General features: G+C 39.8%; 2 protein-coding genes across 4 annotated transcripts in view; both read right to left on the reverse strand.

Annotated features, from left to right (window-relative positions):
- Positions 1-12,343, reverse strand: part of ttyh2 (tweety family member 2) — a 64,485-nt gene extending 52,142 nt beyond the window's left edge. Inside the window, exon 1 of one of the 2 annotated variants that reach the window (XM_044338104.1) lies at positions 11,754-12,250. In XM_044338104.1, the coding sequence (XP_044194039.1) occupies positions 11,754-11,882 (129 nt within the window). In that variant the 5' untranslated portion in view covers positions 11,883-12,250. Of the gene's footprint in view, positions 1-11,753 lie in introns of both variants that reach the window. The other variant, XM_044338103.1, reaches the window with a different exon arrangement.
- A 1,133-nt stretch (positions 12,344-13,476) lies between these two features.
- On the reverse strand, positions 13,477-17,387 carry rpl38 (ribosomal protein L38). Of its 2 annotated transcripts, none has more exons than XM_044338371.1 (5): positions 17,306-17,387; positions 17,073-17,099; positions 16,415-16,475; positions 15,618-15,740; positions 13,477-13,545 (listed from the first exon to the last, which is right to left on the reverse strand). In XM_044338371.1, the coding sequence occupies exons 2-5, from the start codon at positions 17,073-17,075 to the stop codon at positions 13,520-13,522; spliced, it is 213 nt and encodes a 70-aa protein (XP_044194306.1). In that variant the 5' UTR covers positions 17,076-17,099; positions 17,306-17,387; the 3' UTR covers positions 13,477-13,519. The 2 variants fall into 2 exon arrangements, with proteins under 2 accessions (XP_044194306.1, XP_044194307.1); XM_044338372.1 differs by lacking the exon at positions 17,306-17,387 and adding an exon at positions 17,287-17,305.
- Between the last annotated feature and the right edge of the window lie 17 nt (positions 17,388-17,404).

Below are 17,404 nucleotides of genomic sequence, written 5' to 3' on the forward strand. Positions count from 1 at the left end.
CCATACTGTAAGCTCTGAACCAAAGGATGACTAATGGATTAATTTAGGGGTTGACACACCACTGAACTCAGCAAAGTTAACACTGTGATATCAAGAGAAATATTTTTATAGAGAGCCATCTATTACTCACAAATACTCTCATGTGGTCCCTGTATGAACTTCACAAAATGCAATGTTTCATTAAGTAGATGAAATGAAATTAGGGCTTAAAAAATAATAAAAGTTACAATCCAAATGTGCTATAGTCAAAAGTGACAACTTCATTTGAGGTTTGAAGATGGAACTCAGTGAGTCATGTTTGGCAATTTTGCTTGATAATGACTTAAAAGATTAACCATTTCTAAAAATCATTGATTTATTTTGACAAATTGATTAACCCTATCATTACTACACCCAATACAACAGCCCTGTAATGTTTTTGTCCAGTTTACGTTTGTCCATTCATGAGTTGACATGATATTAGAAGTATCTATAAATATATATATATATATAAATATAATATGAGGATTTATTGCAGGGCTGTTTTATTAGATTAGATCTATGATGATTAATTTATTGACCTAAAATTGATTGATTGATTAATCATTTTAGTCATAATGGCAACATTTGCTGGTGCCAGCTTCTGAATGTGAGGATTCATTGCTTTTCTTTGCCATATATGATAGTAAACTGATTATCTTTGGGTTTTGGACTGTTGGTTGGACAAAACAAGCTACATGAATACATTTCATTGGCCTGAGGGAAATTATAATGGGCAGCTTTAAGCATACCAAAAATAGCAAGTAAGTGTATGTTTTGAACATACAAGAAAGAATGAAAAAATGCATTTGTTTACTATAGAAGGATAGAATAAACAGAATAAGAGGCATTCACACACACACACACACACACACACACACACACACACACACACGCAATCACACTTCTATAGGACCAGGGAGTGGCATAATGAGGCAGTAGGAGCCTGGAGCAGAAATGATCCAGAGGGCATTGGGTGAGTCATTTACACCCCCCCCAAGTCCCATCAGAGGTATGATAAAAGCCAATGGGAGGGTGACAACAAAGATGGGACAGTCAGATAAATGGCCAGTGATGCTGTAATGGGCCTATTACAAAGCTTTCTGGAAAATATAACAAATACTCTAAAAGATAACATTTCAGACAACTGGCCACAACAGAATAGCTGTATTGGTTCTTAACATTCGGTGATTTGAAAAAGCACTGAAAAATAAACCCCTGAATGCTCTCGAGATTACTAGGAAAACAAAAATCAATACTGAGTAGAATCTGTGCAGCTCCAGAGCACATTCATGGTGCATCTTTCTCAAATGCAGGAAATGTGGTGGGAGGTATAATTCAGGGGTAATTTGTGAGAGTCCATATTAAAATTGTCAGTCACACAACTTTAACTTCATTTTGTCAGAGGGACTCTGAACAACGATTCCTTGCAGAAAATCTTCCCAAATGCTGTACATCTTAATGATGATGAGCAAGTTTCACCCAGAAAATCTGACATGAATCTTGATGAAACATCTTGATGAGCACTCCACCACTGGTGAAAACGGTGCTTTATTGGAGCAGAATGGAAATGCTTGTAAAGAAGGCAGAAGAGATGGAGGATGTGCTGCACGTCAAGACGGATACAAACTCACAAAAGTCTAAGTGGTATATAGTTCGTGCCTTATGCCAAGCGCCCATTAAAAATCAATTTTTAATATACAAGTAGTGGCCATAATTAATACATAGAGATGGAAAGTACCTCCATCTGTTACATTGCATCTGCTAAGCAGGCCTAAGTCATCTAACACTGGAATTCCACAAGCTTGGAGCAGTGCTAAATGCACGCTAAGCGATATGAAGTGTCTTCCGCAAGCATGGCTGCTCCACAGCAGGTGGCAGACAGCTGTGCGTAGGTGGAGAAGGTCTCTAGGCACAGTGTGCATTAATGTACAATGTGTGTGTGTGTATGTGTGTGGCCTGAATGGACAGTGACATTCCTTCAACTTGAGAGGGGTTAAACGGATGTCAAGTAAGTTAGAGGAAGAGGAAGACAAGGACGAAGAAGGAAATTCCACCTTAAAAGTCGAAGCCTAGCAGGAAGCAGAAGCCTGATCTTGCTGTTGTACAACAGATAAATTTTACTCTTGTACTTACTTTTTAACTATTGCAATTTTCTCCCCTTTTACTTTTAAGGGTATTTCAGCAATTTAGTACTACACGTCCATAAAGTTGGGGGACTCATAAGAACTAGGTTTTATGATGTCCTTAAGAGACTTTAAGTCCCAGCTATTATTATGAGTCAAGCTCCAAAAATGCTAAATGTTAAAAGTTCAAACCCCTAACCCCTAGTTTATAAGACATTGTGTATGACATCATCAGGATTATTTTCTCAACTTAGCAAAGCTCCCCCAGAGCCTAGAAGACATTATAAAAATGTTTTCACAGGCTCCGTAGACTAAAACCAAGAGAAATCCAGAAACCTTACTGAGTAAGAGCCACAAATTATTTCTTTCTTTTATACATTTACCACACTGCACATTATAATACAGCACTTTATGTAATGATTTTGTGCCACCATGAATCGTTGAATAAGGGCTGCCAAGTGCCTCGAGAAATGCAGGCCAGAATGGCATCACCGCGAGGCAAAAGCCCCCCTCACCACAGATCAATGGAGCTGTTCGACTCGCTGTCTTCCTCCATGCTGCCGCCTGCTCCTCTCTTGACACTTGGTTGAATTCCCCCAGGGTCCAGGGGTCTTTCCGGCACAGTGCACTCGGCTGGGCCTGCCCATGTTCACAGCTGGGACGCCATTAAGTCCCAGTAAAGCGACCCATGGGTTATGGATGAGAGGAAGGGGAATAGGGAGTAAGAAGGGGCTTCATTGCTAAAGGATCCTTCATATCTATTATGCTGCACTGCTTTGTTTCCCCTTAACACTTTGCCAGGACAAACCGGAGGTCTCTGGAGCTTTGTGAGGTGTAGTCTTTGCTAATTTCACAAGATTTTCTTTTCTTTTTTTTTTTTTTTTTGGAAAAGAGGAATGTTTGGCTTATTCCTGTTGTTTCACGGATCTCTTTCTAGTAACTGCTTCTCTGTGCAGGCCTGCTTACCAGGACTTCTTTGGAGTGCAGTGAAGCGTATTATCTCCCTATTCCCTTGACACCCTCTGTGAACCCAAAGCTCAAACCCTACCCTCAGGGGAGTCAAGGGTCATGATTTTGATGCTAGACCCCCACAACAAAGGAAACTCAACCCCGCCTCCATGGAAGAGCAGACTTTCATTGTTGTTTCTGCTGGAGGGGAGGTTGGCTGCGTGAATCTGCTTGCCCCAGTTCATGCAGCTTTGGCGAGTGGGTACAGGCATTTGATCTGACCTGCTGAAAAAAAGTCTTATTTTGCTATTAATCATAAAAATTATGATACCAAGGAAATCCAGAGACATATCAAACAATCATTAATCCTCAGCACCATGCTGTCATATCCTGTTTATGTGTTGTTAGATCAGCAGGAGGGATGTTCATATTGCCTTATCGGTACAGACCTCAACAATACCATCTAGCCAATCAGGTGATGCTAATAACTGGCTTCATGCACTACAGAGACAGATTGGGGTTAATGACCTTCTGGAGAGCCAGAGGGGGCATTATGAGTGAATGTTTCTGTATGAATGCATGGCACAAAGGAGGAGTAAGGAGTTGGTTGCATAGGAAAAGGGGAGATCATTGCTACTATAGAGGCTGGGCTGAGATGAATCACTATTATAACAATAAGGATATGCAATCTTTCATATAAACAGGGAGCGGCTGAGGTGGGACAAGCAGCACGGGAATCAAGAACGACAGATTTAAGATTGATTTTTTTTTTTGAGGAGGCGACAATAGGAGTTGGTAAATTTCCAATGCAATCAGAATGGTAGTGATAGTTCAACAGATAATGGATTTCAACCCTCGGCATGCATAATTTTCCATTTTCTATCACACAAACTAGACAGAGCTAATGCAAAAGCACAGCATATGCAGTCAGTTGTAAAATCAGCTGTGATCAGTAAAATTGAACGACCTGTAACAGTGAGTGCTCGGACATGACGATGCAATCAAATAGTTTAGAAAATTAACAAATGAAAAAGAGTATAATTATACTTAAATTGGTGCAGATCAATCAAAGTTAAGTTAATCATTTGGGGACATTATCCTTTTCTGATTTTATCTTCATGATTTCACATAAATCCTCAGTCTTCCACACGTGAGCAGCTCTGACACGAGGGGAAATGTTAAATATATTAAAATATTAAAATTAAAATATTAAATTGACATAGAGAGGTCTAACATCAATGAACAAAAAAGCGAAGGTGAAGGGAATGCTGATGCGAAAAAAAAGAAGAAACAGGGAAAACAAAGACAACAGAAGAAAAAAAAAAGCAAAAAGCAGAAAGGTCTGGAGGAGGAGACTGTTTGGATGCGCTCGGGTGGAACATTTGTTCCCTGGGAATCTCTGTATGAAAAGCCACTGAAGCAGAAAGATCGAGTGTGTTAAGAGTGTGTGTGTGTGTGTGTGAAGCATGTTTGCTTCTGTAATTGAATAGTATGTCTGTGGCTTGTTCATTTATCCCGTATCATTCCAGGCCGCAGTAATAGCAAGATAAAGTGCTTTCAGTGGGACCATGTCTGAGCTGAACATTAAAGTGATCAGTGGTGATAAGTGAAAAGTGGATGCTGTGTTGTCAAGGACAAATGGTGCTGGGACAGACGAATCTTCTATAATTATGTATAGAAAGTGTGAGATAACCTCCAGTAGACATCCATGTTCTTTATGATGATAAAATGAATTTATTTTTGCATTAAACTCTGAAATTACTGTCAGTTCTGTAAATCAGGGTTAACTGAAGTTGGAACAAGCACAAGAACGGACATGATAAATTTCCTTACTTGAAATACAAAAGACTTTTTTCCATTGTTTCTAATCTTCAGCACATAAGGCATACTTAATGACAGTATATCCTATGGCTGGGTTTAAATAGTCGATTTTCCGATTTAAATCGTTCTTCATTTAAATTGTCCGATATCGATTCATAAAATCTGAGATCTATCTTTTAATATATGTCTTTTCCCGTGGATTTTAAATCCAAAATGAATCCAGACATCTGCCTTTAGGCTTGGCGGTGCCTTCATTGGAGCAGCTCCAGCGCCATGTTCAATGAGATCTGGCTGTGCACGATATCTCACACGAGATTTCGTTGTGCGAGATCTCGTGGCCCGATCTCGTTGAACATGCTGCTCCGCTGAAGGCATGTTTTTCTGTGGTATAAGTGATGTTTACATTAAAGCAGGTATGTTTGTAGCCACCTTATTCACACTGGCTGCCTGGTGTTGTTTATACAATGTACTAAAGAAAGCAATTATCTGGTCACTCAATACTCACTGACTGTAGAGTCTGTAGAGTGGCACTATATTGTGTTGACTGCTGTAGTGAGTTCATGTTAAATAGAAAGTACATTAATGTAACTGCTTTGGGGTCAATTCTTAATGTGAACATTAATGTTTTAATAATGCATCAGATAGAGGGTTCCTTGTATAGTTTACAGCATTAATTCTCTGAGAATATCTCATATCCAAGCAAAATTGGTATTGTAACTGAACCCCTGACCGAATCGATATCGAATCAAAGCCGGAATTGAATCGGGACCTTGTGAATTGGAATCGAATCGATCTGGTAAGTCCGAATCAATACCCAGCCCTAGTGGCTCCTGTTGTTTGTGACTGTTGGCAGATTTTCCTTCAGCAACAGTGGAACAACTGATTTTATGCTGTTGTCTGTGCTAAACTGAGCATGCATTGAGCATTTACAGTATCAACCACAGCTGATCATAGGAATACAGTCAATGCTCATGAAAAATGCCTGTTTTTTTCCCAACAAAAGACCTCATCTGTAGAAGTAACATAACTCTGATACATGGCAATTACAATATCAGTCACTGTTCAGCCTGATAAAATGAGTACATTGGATAACGTCAGAGTTTCCTGAATTGCTGAATGTATATGAGGAACAGCGGTCCATGTGATGGAACCTGAAAGCATTTGGCACAAACTTGTTTGGGTCACAAAGCAGGAAATGGTAAGGGAAGTCAGATGGACTAGGACCTGCTGACCTACACATGATGCCACAAACACACACACACACACACACACACACACACACACACACACACACACACACACGCTCACACACACAAATTAAACCCCCGTCCTATTTTAGGGTGAGCTTTTTCAGTTTGCAGTTTTTGCCCTCTTCCCATCCTCAAGGCCACCAGACAGAGAGATGAGGGGCAAAGAAATATATTTCTCACATCACACAGACCGGTGTGCTGTGGAAGGCCGATTGATTGTTGAGAACATCAGCAGATTGCCTCTCTACAAGATGGATGTGTCACTTTGTGACCAGGAGGTCAGTAAATGACTCAGTATGCTTAAAACAAAGTGCCCGTTGGATCGTCAAGCCCCTTTCCGACTATAAAATCAGCGTAGTGTATCTGTGTCTTTTGTAACTTTCCCAAATTTCAACAATCACGCCCACTTCACACAAGTGAAAGTAGGCAGGTCAAGCTCTGTTTTTTCATTCTTCACCAACAACTCCTGTCACTTTTCATCACCGAGTGCAACACCATGAATACCTTCGAAGAGTGCCTGTCTAGAACACCCTGATTGTCTAGAGGTCTTGGAGAGAGATCGTCATGGAGGTAGAGGTAAGCTATGATGGCAGGTTTTTAACTTTGCCTTCGAGAACGGCCATTCAAAACAGGTATACTGGGACGACACGTTCTATGACCTAATTCATTTCAAGCACACTGGAACCTTAAGTGCAGTTCAATGCAGCATTGGATGAAATTTTCCAAAATATGTGACTGTAAGATTAAGGAGAATTGCTTGTTTATTGTCAGAAGACAGAAATTAGAGAAGAGCTCTGGTCAGGTGATTCAGCTTACAGGCATTCCAGCACGGACAACACCAGTGTCCAACAGAGGGTGAGAAACCGACTACCACACACACACACACACACACAAACACAAAGAACAGTGAGAGATCGCGACCCCTTACATTCCATCACATTCGATGGCCCAAAGCCAACAGAGGAATTTAACCAGGATTGCCCACACTACAACTGGCCAATTACAATTCCTCTGACAAGGCATGGCTCAACTGCTCAATAGTCTCCACTAAACATTGATTCAGCAACTCCTTTACAAAAGAGTGGACTCAACATTACACAGCTTGATTAAGAGGCTTAATTTTTCTCCACTTGCGCTGAATTCTTAACTATTAAACACTGCACATGTGCAATGCGGTTTATCACCCCATAGTAGAAATAAACAGCACTGGGAAAATATAACTGTTATTAATACCAGTGTGACGCTTAGATGCTTTCACTGCTTTACAGTCTGACCACTAGCACTTAGAATAAACTGCCAACCACATTTAATCGATTGAGTCACCTCATTAGCAACACTAACACTAGCCCTAAATAATTCACACGTATTATAGCAACCTGACAACCATGCATGTACATCCAGGGGCAATATATCACCTTTTCCCTAGTTCTTCATTCCCTTGATTGGATATACAGGATATTGTCGCCGCTGCTAATCCAGTCAAAACAGGAGGTGGTGATCAAAATTAAGCTTGACAGCCCACAAAGGACAGGAAATGTAATGGCCTAAATAGCCTTGCATCGACTTGAGATTGTGTCATTAGCTTTGGTGCTTTACGGAAAATTGCTCTCCAAAGTGGAAGCATGAGGGTTTGTGTCAGTGAAGGAAAGACAAAAGAGAATGGGAGCTTTTGCTTTTGTAAGACTTGAGGCAGAATAAGAGAAACAGATAAACAAAAGTCATAGAAAAAAAGAGAGGTTGATGGTTGCGGTGTTGGGCTGTGCGATATGACCAAAATCTTATATGCCGATATAGGTCACGTCATATCCAGATAACGATACATATTACGATATAGCACATTTTCTGTAAATTCAATGAATTAATAGCTTATATAAAATGACCACATGGAAAGGCCTATTTCTTATTACATTCTGAATTATATCTTTTACATCTTTGCGATTCTTTGCCACATGGTGTGCCCTGGGCAAAAGCCTCTTGCAACACCTGAGTCTGGAGTTTGTTTTGAGCACTCGACTGTACTTTTGTGGTTCTCATCTCCGTACTATTTAATATGATTCTTACATAGGTGGTAAAAGAGGTTAGTGGTGTTTAAGTCTGTTGTAGGAACCGGTCTGTGGCATAATTTGAAAAGTATGGTTTTCTGGTCCGTTTCAGCCTTTTCATACATAAACCACATCCATGAGACAGAAGTAGACCCTCTTTAAGGTACCAGTTCCTCGTTTTGTCTTGGCTGGTTAGAGTCATTCTCCTGTTTGGAATTACCCCATTCTGTGTCATGTTCACTCTCCTCCATGTTTTTGTGTATTGCCTTCATGCAAATTTCCTGCCTGCATCCGTGCAATATGGAAGAACGCAAGGTGTCATCCAAATGATGAAAAATATTGCCATAAAGAGCGTGATTTGTGATGCAGTGAAATAAATGATAGAGCATAATATGAAACAATATACATTTTTCTATTGTCAAATGATATATATATCATCATATTGCACAGCCCTGTTGTGGTGATTTGGGTTTTCCCATCCCTGGCTGACTGACTGCTTGTGGTTGACGGTTAGGAGGAAGTGCTGCACTCCTGCTGAGACTCACCACCCTCCCATCGCACACCCCGTGGCTCTGACTCCATACTTCCACTGTGGCACAGAGAATGGAAGCTGGCAGCACGAAAAGAAAAAAAATTCCACTTAGTTTGCCTCTGTCTGTCTCTTCTCTGATACCAGCACAACATTATTCCACTTCAGTTGAGCTCAAGTTAAAAGCAAAGGGCAGCATCACAGATGAATGTTGAAACCAATGTTTAAGTGCTTTAAGATGCAATTGGGCCATAAATGCTGGCACTGATTTCGAAAAACCTCTAAGTCTCTGTAGAAATAGAATCAGTCGTCTTTTTCTGAGGCAGCCTGGACTCCCTGCACTTATGTTGCAATGATTTCATATTAACAAAGGATCTCATGAACACGTGTATGTGACAGAGGTTGCTCATAGTGATGAAAATGATCATCTGACTCTGTAGTTCCCCTCAGCTCTACAGAGCTTTTTAGCATTTTTCAGCTCATTTTGATTTTCCGTCACTTAACCTAAAGGCCTATTCATGGTGGAAGCATCCAGAGTATTGTTCATGCTGACTCACTAAGTGTGTTTCTATGCACCTGTATTCATGCGCGGAAAACACCGGAAATTTGGAAAAAAAGTCAAAATTTCACACCTTTTTATACCTGGCTGAGGTGGAAAAGTTAATATCGATGCAATGGAAACAGACTTTGTAAATAAATTATTATGTACATGAAGCATTTTACTTGGATGCTTCTGCTTCACTTCAGGGGCGACAAATGCCAGCAGACACAAACATCAGATCTGTGCGGAGCGATGAGGCGACTATAAAGTTCCTTGATCCATGAAACAAACATAAATGTCATATTTCTTTAATTTGAGTTTTGATTGGTGATCTTTTAATTACACCAACTGTTTATATCACTGAGACCAACTCCTACAGTCGTATAACAGTAATGGATATAAAGACGCCTTCATTAACATTTTCTTTTCACAACATTCTGGAAATTCTGTCAAAACTCGGGGACCATTTGGATGGACGAACTTGACTTACGACACTTTAAAGGGGACCAATCATGGTTTTTGTGACTGTCTGTTATTTTTATACTGTTTTGATGTCAGATGTCTATGTTAAACATAGTTAAAGGTCCAGAACTTGAGGTGAGTGTATGTAAAATGCTCCCTGCGAGTCAAAAGCCAGGGCTTCAACCTGCTCTGAACGCTTCGTTTGCAACGTCACCTCTACTTCCTCCTCTTGATGAAGTCAGCTTCCTCCTTCTTGCCCATAAACCGCCGTCTGTTCCAAGGGTTGTTTGCATTGTCCACTTGCATATTTTGGATTCTGGCTCGAACATGTACTGATGTATTTGAGAAGTTTCCATTTTGAGGATAAAACAAGAAAAAAGTGAAATCCTCCTACTACCGTTTGTTTACATAGCCTCCAGAGACACTGGAAGTCAGCCAAGGGGCAGCTTCTGGGAGCTAACCAATCAGAACAGAGTGGGCTCATCGGGAGGGGGGCCTTAAAGAGACAGGAGCTAAAACCTCCTGTTTCAGACAGAGGCTGAACTGAGGGGCTACATAAAGGGCCAGTATAAGACAAATAAGGAGGGTTTTTTTCACTGTAAATCATGCAAAGATATTCCAGTAGAGCCCCAGAATATAAATATAGACTTGGAAATAATAATGTGTCCTCTTTAGTAGAAGGGAGCCCTGTAGCACAAATATCTGCTGTTATAAAGGTCTACTGCAGAGTTAGAAAGACTTTGGGGTGTTTCCTTGACTGATTCATCTTTCAGCCAATCAAGAGAGGATGCTGTTTGCTTGCCCCACCTCAGCTCCACCCTGTCTCCCATGTTTTTTTTTTTACTGATGACAGAAATAGTATGGGAGTTTTATCTTTACTATCAAGGCACACATTACATTCATCTTTTGTGGCACAGTAGTATCCTCCCTTTATTTCAAGCAAGTCTAAACTGATCTGATTTCTGGAAGTTTAACCTTTTGCTACTTCATGTTTCTTTCCCATGAGGCCCCTCTCTTCCTCCACAGGATCCCTAAAGGTCCCCTGACCTCACTCTGTGAAAACCTCTGCGCTGAGATCCTGCAGCAATGAACTTAAATGTCACCTATTCTCGGCATGACGTAACCTCGAAAAATTAAACCGTGAAATAATGAAACATTCATAGTACTTGACATGTGTTCACAAGCAGGTCATTAGTCATCCAACAGTTGATCCCAACCCACTTCAAAGCTGTGTGAAACAGCCCTGTCACCGCATCTGGAGTTGGATGGGAACCACTTCGACTCCCATGGGTGAAACACATCTTTGCAAGCATTCACCCACAACTGTGGGTCCCGATCCTCAACTCTTCCTTTGGCTCTCTCAAACACAATCTATTAGTCCCACTTAAATATACATGAAAAATGTTACCAAGTTCAACTGAAGGCAGTATTTAAAAGATAGGCATGTGTTGTCTTTACTGGTAAATGACTGTACATTTCAGTAATAAAACAACAAAACAAACAAAAACATATTGTTAGTGTAGTACCCCTTTTTGCAAAGAAGAGTAATATCTGCTTCTAGACAGACCTCTAAAATGACACTTTAAACAGATAACACCAATAACCCCAGCATTTCTGACTTGGTTTACTGGTCCATATAACAGTATGCAGCTTCTTATAAATGTGTTAGAGGCTACCACTTAAGTGGGCTGGATGACACCCAGAGTGATTTGTGGTCCAATTTTTCCATCAATAATGCAAAATGGAATATTAATATGAAAGCAGTAGAAAGCATAATGATTATAAACATCCTATAACAGTGATATACATGAGTGCAATTAGAATTGTATCGAGAATGATAAACATTAACTTACAAGTAAATTAATGGAATATTATAGAATCATACAATTTGTTATGTCACTATAAATTGTCTATTGAGTAACAGACATTGCACAACCCCATAGGCATACTGTGTCCCAGTTTTACTTGTGTGCATGATAACTGGGCTTCTGGTATGTCCCATCTTCCTCCACTGACCTGCTGGTAGTTCTCCTCCTCAGGCTGGAAGCTGTTGTCAATGGGCTGAAATCTCAGGTTGATATGAGGAAAATTGTGAAGCCAGTAAGTCCACCAGGGCGCAATGTAATCCACCCGAGCCGAAGACATCCCTGCCCCGAGAAAAAAGTTAGGCTGCAGCCTAAATTAGCCTCTCTTTAGTAAAGCGGGCAGTTTTGGTCTTAATCCCGTCTCATATCAAACAAAGGCAGTGATAAAAGCATGCTCGTGTGTGGAAACACACTCTCGGCCACACATGAGACAAAAACGTAGAGGAAGTCCTGCAGAAACAGCAGTGTTGTTGCAAAGTGAAATCCGACAAGGGTTTTTTTTTCATGAAAGAAAGAATAATCACACTGCGCCCATATCTCCGCGTCTGTGTGGACTCACAGCTATCCGACAGACAGCTGCTCCGAGCGCACACAGCACAGTCACCAGCGGGCACGCGCACTGATAGTAGGCACAGGACACGAGGGGGTTACAGGAGCGCGCAAAGACGCCCCTCTGATGAGTTTATAAATATAAGTCTGAAAGCATGTTTAAGGTAAAACTGTTAAATAAATACACACCTTTACCGTGTGGTGATATAATTTTCATTTTGACAGAATGTTTCATTGTTTAAGTGTTTTATCAGTCTCTCTGCCAAATTAGTACATGCACTGCCACCTAGTGGTCAACTAAGACAATTACAAAGACCTTTACCCACAGGAGGATCATAATTCCTGTCCTGGCAGGGGACGTCCCAATCAAACACCAGCAACTATTTATCTTCTCTAACTGTAAAACCAAGGTAGTGAATCATTATAAGACTGTCTTTATATCTGTAGTTCATCAGGAAGTGAATATACGAGCGAAATTAAGCCACAAAGCGCTGGTTGTTTGCTCGATTTTTGTCCAGTTAACACTGTTAATGTCTCACAATTTTCCACTCATTCAAACCCTCTTCCTCACTGATTTTATTCGAGGCGTCCAGACTAGTGTACACATAAAACCTACTGTTTATATAGCATGTCACTGTGATGCAGGAAAATGTTTTATGCATGCTGTAATGTATCACCACACAATGACAGTGCTCACGGTTTATTATCCACATTAGTCATTCTTAAGTGATCACCTTCCTATGGAATATTTTACACGCTGTATTTGGCAGCGTCAGGCCATTTAACTTCAATCTAACAGTAGCTGGAATTATTTTGCTGAACAAGTGAATGGAATTTATTGAGGCATTTAGTTGAAAACTAGTTTGTCAAACATCTTTCATAGACATTGATTATTGCCACCTTTTATAGAATATGTGCTATAATCCTCATCTACAATACGTAATAAACAAATTACATATACTTAATTGACATTTGTTAGTGCAGTTTATGAGTGAACAGTGAGGTGTGACACCTGTAAGCCTCAGTAAATGGCACATAGGGCATTAAAACACCTACAGAAAATGAATGAGACCTATAAGATATCATACTGATTGTTTATTTTAACGTCTTTAGAATTGTGGGCAGGACTCGTTCTGAGTATAGCTCAAATCTGACATCTTGTGGAGAGATGTCAAAACACCAAATATGACTACTACAGATAACCTGCCAGCTGCACATTAAGCCTAAAATGCCAGTTAGAACGACAAAATACAATCCAGTTTATCCAATCTATCATATTCGCATCATGGTATGACACAATTAACACAAAACCACAGACAAATAACTTAGTTTTCCAATTTTTATTACAATTATCTGTACATCACGGATTTACTTCAGCTCCTTAACAGCCAGACCTGTAAAAGAGAAAAAAAAAAAAAATACACAGGTTAGAAAATACAGACAACACCAGCAAAGAGGGAGCTCTTATTTTCTGCACCCTACTCGCTATTCAATTGAGAATGGAAATGTGAACTTTAATAATTTGAAGCACTGAACCAATATTAGTGCAGACTAATGAACACATTTGAGAATGCCTTGTTTAAAAAGGAGAGAATTACCACTAATAGCGCCACCATTGAACATTTGACAATCCCACACAGACTGGCTTCATTACTCAGTCAGCCTAAAGAATCACTGCCAATCTTTCAACAAAGAGGCTTTTACTGATTCGCGCTCACCACACATTTTTTTCCCTGTCAAACCAATTACAAATAAATTACTTCAGAGCAACAGAACGCACAGAATCCCACATGATACAACCTAATCAATGCAGCCAATGAAGACTAATTATATTTGCATCAGCTTTGGCAGATATCCAGTGAAGACAGATGCAAGTGTTTCATTTACAAAGATTCGAGTGAAACATAATCTTTGAACACTTTCCTTTCAAACTGGAAGAAAAGCGGCATTAATTCTTTTGACGTACACTTCTCATTGTTTAACAGCCACATAAAACGTCCAGTGAAACACAAATGTATTTTGCCAAGAGCTCATTCAAATTAACAGAATGAAACTGCTTTGAAAGAATTTAACAGCTGCCCCCCACATGCACCATGGTTCATAGGTGACCTTAAACAGTCATTGTGAGTAGATAATCGTAAAAGTAATAACACTGGATCAGAAGACAAACTATGTATAGATTCACACTGCTACAAGGTGAGCATCTGTCTACCCTGTAAACTGTGTATGTCCATCATACTCTTTGTTCCTCTTTATCAACACATTTTACTGTTTGGCCTGAGTTATGACGACAAGACTATTCTCCCAAATATACTCTCATTTTTACAGACTGGGAATGAACAGCAAACTGATGTTAGTGGACCGGTGGAACTGGGGTTTCTGGAAGAGATCGAAACTCAGCACTTGGTCCATCATTATTCTTGCAAGTTTGTGAAATGCATCACTGGCACAACAGCCTGAGATGTTTGGACTTCTTGCTGACAGTAAGAATTACACCTTCAGTCAAGGTTTTTAGTTGTGATTAAGATTAGGCACTCATAAATATCAAGATGTAAATAAAACCTCAACACAACTACAGCTGTCATTCTACTCTTGAATGTTAGGTTCAGAGTCATAAATTAATACCAATAATGGCTGGAAAACATGCAGTTCCTTTGCATCAGACTGTACCTGGGTGGCCCAATGAGCCTTTGAGCACTGCTATGCTAATGCTAACCTAGCAGTTTTTCTGCCAACTAACAAATATTCACAATTATAACTCACATTACACTCACTTACAAGTCATGTAGACTCAAAGTGTTTAAATAAGTAATCCTTCCTATGCTGCTGTTTTTTTGAAACTTAACTCTTTGTTCCTCTTTATCAACACGTTTTTCTGTTTGACATGTGATATGATGACAAGACTATTCTCCTTAATATACTCTCAATTTTACAGACTGTTGCTCCAGCCTGGAGTTTCAGTGGTCTTATAAAGCACTAAGACCTTCTGTTCTGTAGCATCTGTGCTTTAACTTGTCATTTTCTACAATTTTCTACAAATTTTCTTTCTTTAAACATTTCTTACCAATAAACAGGTTGAATCCTTGTCCTACATAAAACATTGTGATGCCTTTTTATGAATGCTCTGAAACATCTTGTTTAAGATGTTCTTTTACAGTGTATTACTACAACTGTATCTATCCTCTGCAGTCAGATGGATCATGTCATCCCTGTGCTTATGGCATACATGTACATCCAAGCCAGCATGCTAGTATGCTGTGAGCCACAAGAGGTCCAAAACTCCAAAGGGTTCAGAGCAATCTAGATTATGTTCAAAGTCTAGTGTAGAAAATTCACTGACATGCAGAACCTTTCAGTGTTTCATAAAGTGAGATTTCCTTCTCTGAACCACAGATGCATAAACCAGACTGTGGTGTGTCAATTGTCTAGTGTTCACTTCAGCAGCTGACTTCTTACTAATACTGACCTGGGGGCAGGGACTGTTTGAGCTTCTCAGCCTTCTCCTTGTCTGTGATGACCAGGGTGTACAGGTATCTGCTGCAGCGCACCTTGAATTTAACATTGTCCTTGTTCTTCTTGATCTTTACGGCTAGAGGAAGACAAACAAGGTTGTGTTCAGATTCAATAAAAACAACTACTTGTACCACTATCACAATTCAAACTTTAAAGCACTGGTGGATATGTAAATATTTGTACAGTTTCCAAAATACTCTTTTTTTCTTTAAACAGGTCTATGATTTTCAAACTTCTTAAAAGTTTCCTAGAGATACCCTTGTTATTTGGTAGTACTTACTGAAAAAAAACAGTTTGAGAGAAAAGTGTGATTTCAATGCTGGCAACAAAGTATTCATGATATTTTCCATGTTTTGAATTGTGTGCTTGGCTGTAGACAAGTTTTACATTTCCACATGTTCAGCTGTCCTGTGCACTGACTAAAATATTCAGTTACACTTCAAGTTATTTGGAATTAACTGTTACTGTACCAACATCACACTTTCTCTACTTTGCCTACATTAGGTATTACATGTTTTTAAGACATCTAAGAAAAACCAGGACCTGTACAGTATAGCATTATCCAAGCTGCCATTTGCCATACATACTTGTTTGTATATATCTTAGTGGCAGAAATCACATGTAACTTCTCAACCACAGCCAACTTTCGTTCTGATACTAACAAATGTACATATAATTCTGTAGTTTTATAGCAAGAAACAGACCAGTCAACCAGTACATGCAGTGTAGGAGTGTAAGAGCTTAACTTACACTTGGCATCCTTCCTCCTGGCTGTCAGCAGGAAATCTTTGATTTCTTCGATCTTGCGAGGCTACAAGCAAATAAAGAACAGAGCAGACAATTATTCTTCCGTAAAATCATCAGCTTTTAAAGCAGATTGGGACTGGGATTGAACCACAAACTGATGTTAGTGGACCGGTGGAACTGGGGTTTCTGTAAGAGATCGAAACTCAGCACTTGGTCCATCATTATTCTTGCAAGTTTGTGAAATGCATCACTGGCACAACAGCCTGAGATGTTTGGACTTCTTGCTGACGGAAGTAATAACCGTGACTGTAACGTAACGGCTATTAACTGTGTGTAGCTCATAGATAGCACAACGTGAGTAAAACCTTAACACAACCACAACTGTTTTTCTACTACAGAGTGTTAATTTCAGAGTCATTTGGGGAAATTAATACCAATAAAGGCTGGAAAACATGCAAGTCCTTTGCATCAGACTGTAGCCGGGTGGCCCAATGAGCGCCACTATGCTAATGCTAACTACCTAGCATGTCATCTGCCGGCTAACACACAAACTTACACAATTTCAATTCACGTTACAATAAAATACAAAACGCAAGTTACAACCCTGTCGGTCATTTATTCTCTTATCTAATGAAGTGTTTAAATGAGACGTTATGCTTACCATGTTGCCGTATCCGCGGACTGAGAGCTGTGGAAGAGCAAAGAAACATGGAGTCAGTCCAACGATTAAAACAACGGGAAGAAATGTGTTGAAAAACAAATTTTCATCTCGCCATTTAGTTAACGGGGTAAAGAATTATAATTTAGCTGAAACGGGGATATAAATATTAACGTTAAAGAGGATGGATGATGATTAAAATTGCGATTTTGTTTACGTGAGAACGTGAAACTCACTCAGTCTGCCAGAGAGGGGATGAAAAGGGGTGGAACTTCCGGTTGAAAAAGCTTTTATACTGCACTACGGCCACCACAGAGGGCCAATATTAGTGAAGA

Source organism: Thunnus albacares, chromosome 20 (assembly GCF_914725855.1).
Source record: "Thunnus albacares chromosome 20, fThuAlb1.1, whole genome shotgun sequence".
NCBI classification, from domain to species: Eukaryota; Metazoa; Chordata; class Actinopteri; order Scombriformes; family Scombridae; genus Thunnus; species Thunnus albacares.

Excerpts from the sequence above, each read along its gene's own strand:
- rpl38 (XM_044338371.1), bottom strand. Across the intron at positions 15,741-16,414 it reads CAGGAGGAAGGATGCCAAGT|CCGTAAAGATCAAGAAGAAC; the intron begins GTAAGTTAAGCT and ends GTCTTCCTCTAG. Across the intron at positions 13,546-15,617 it reads CAAACAGTCCCTGCCCCCAG|GTCTGGCTGTTAAGGAGCTG; the intron begins GTCAGTATTAGT and ends TCTCTTTTACAG.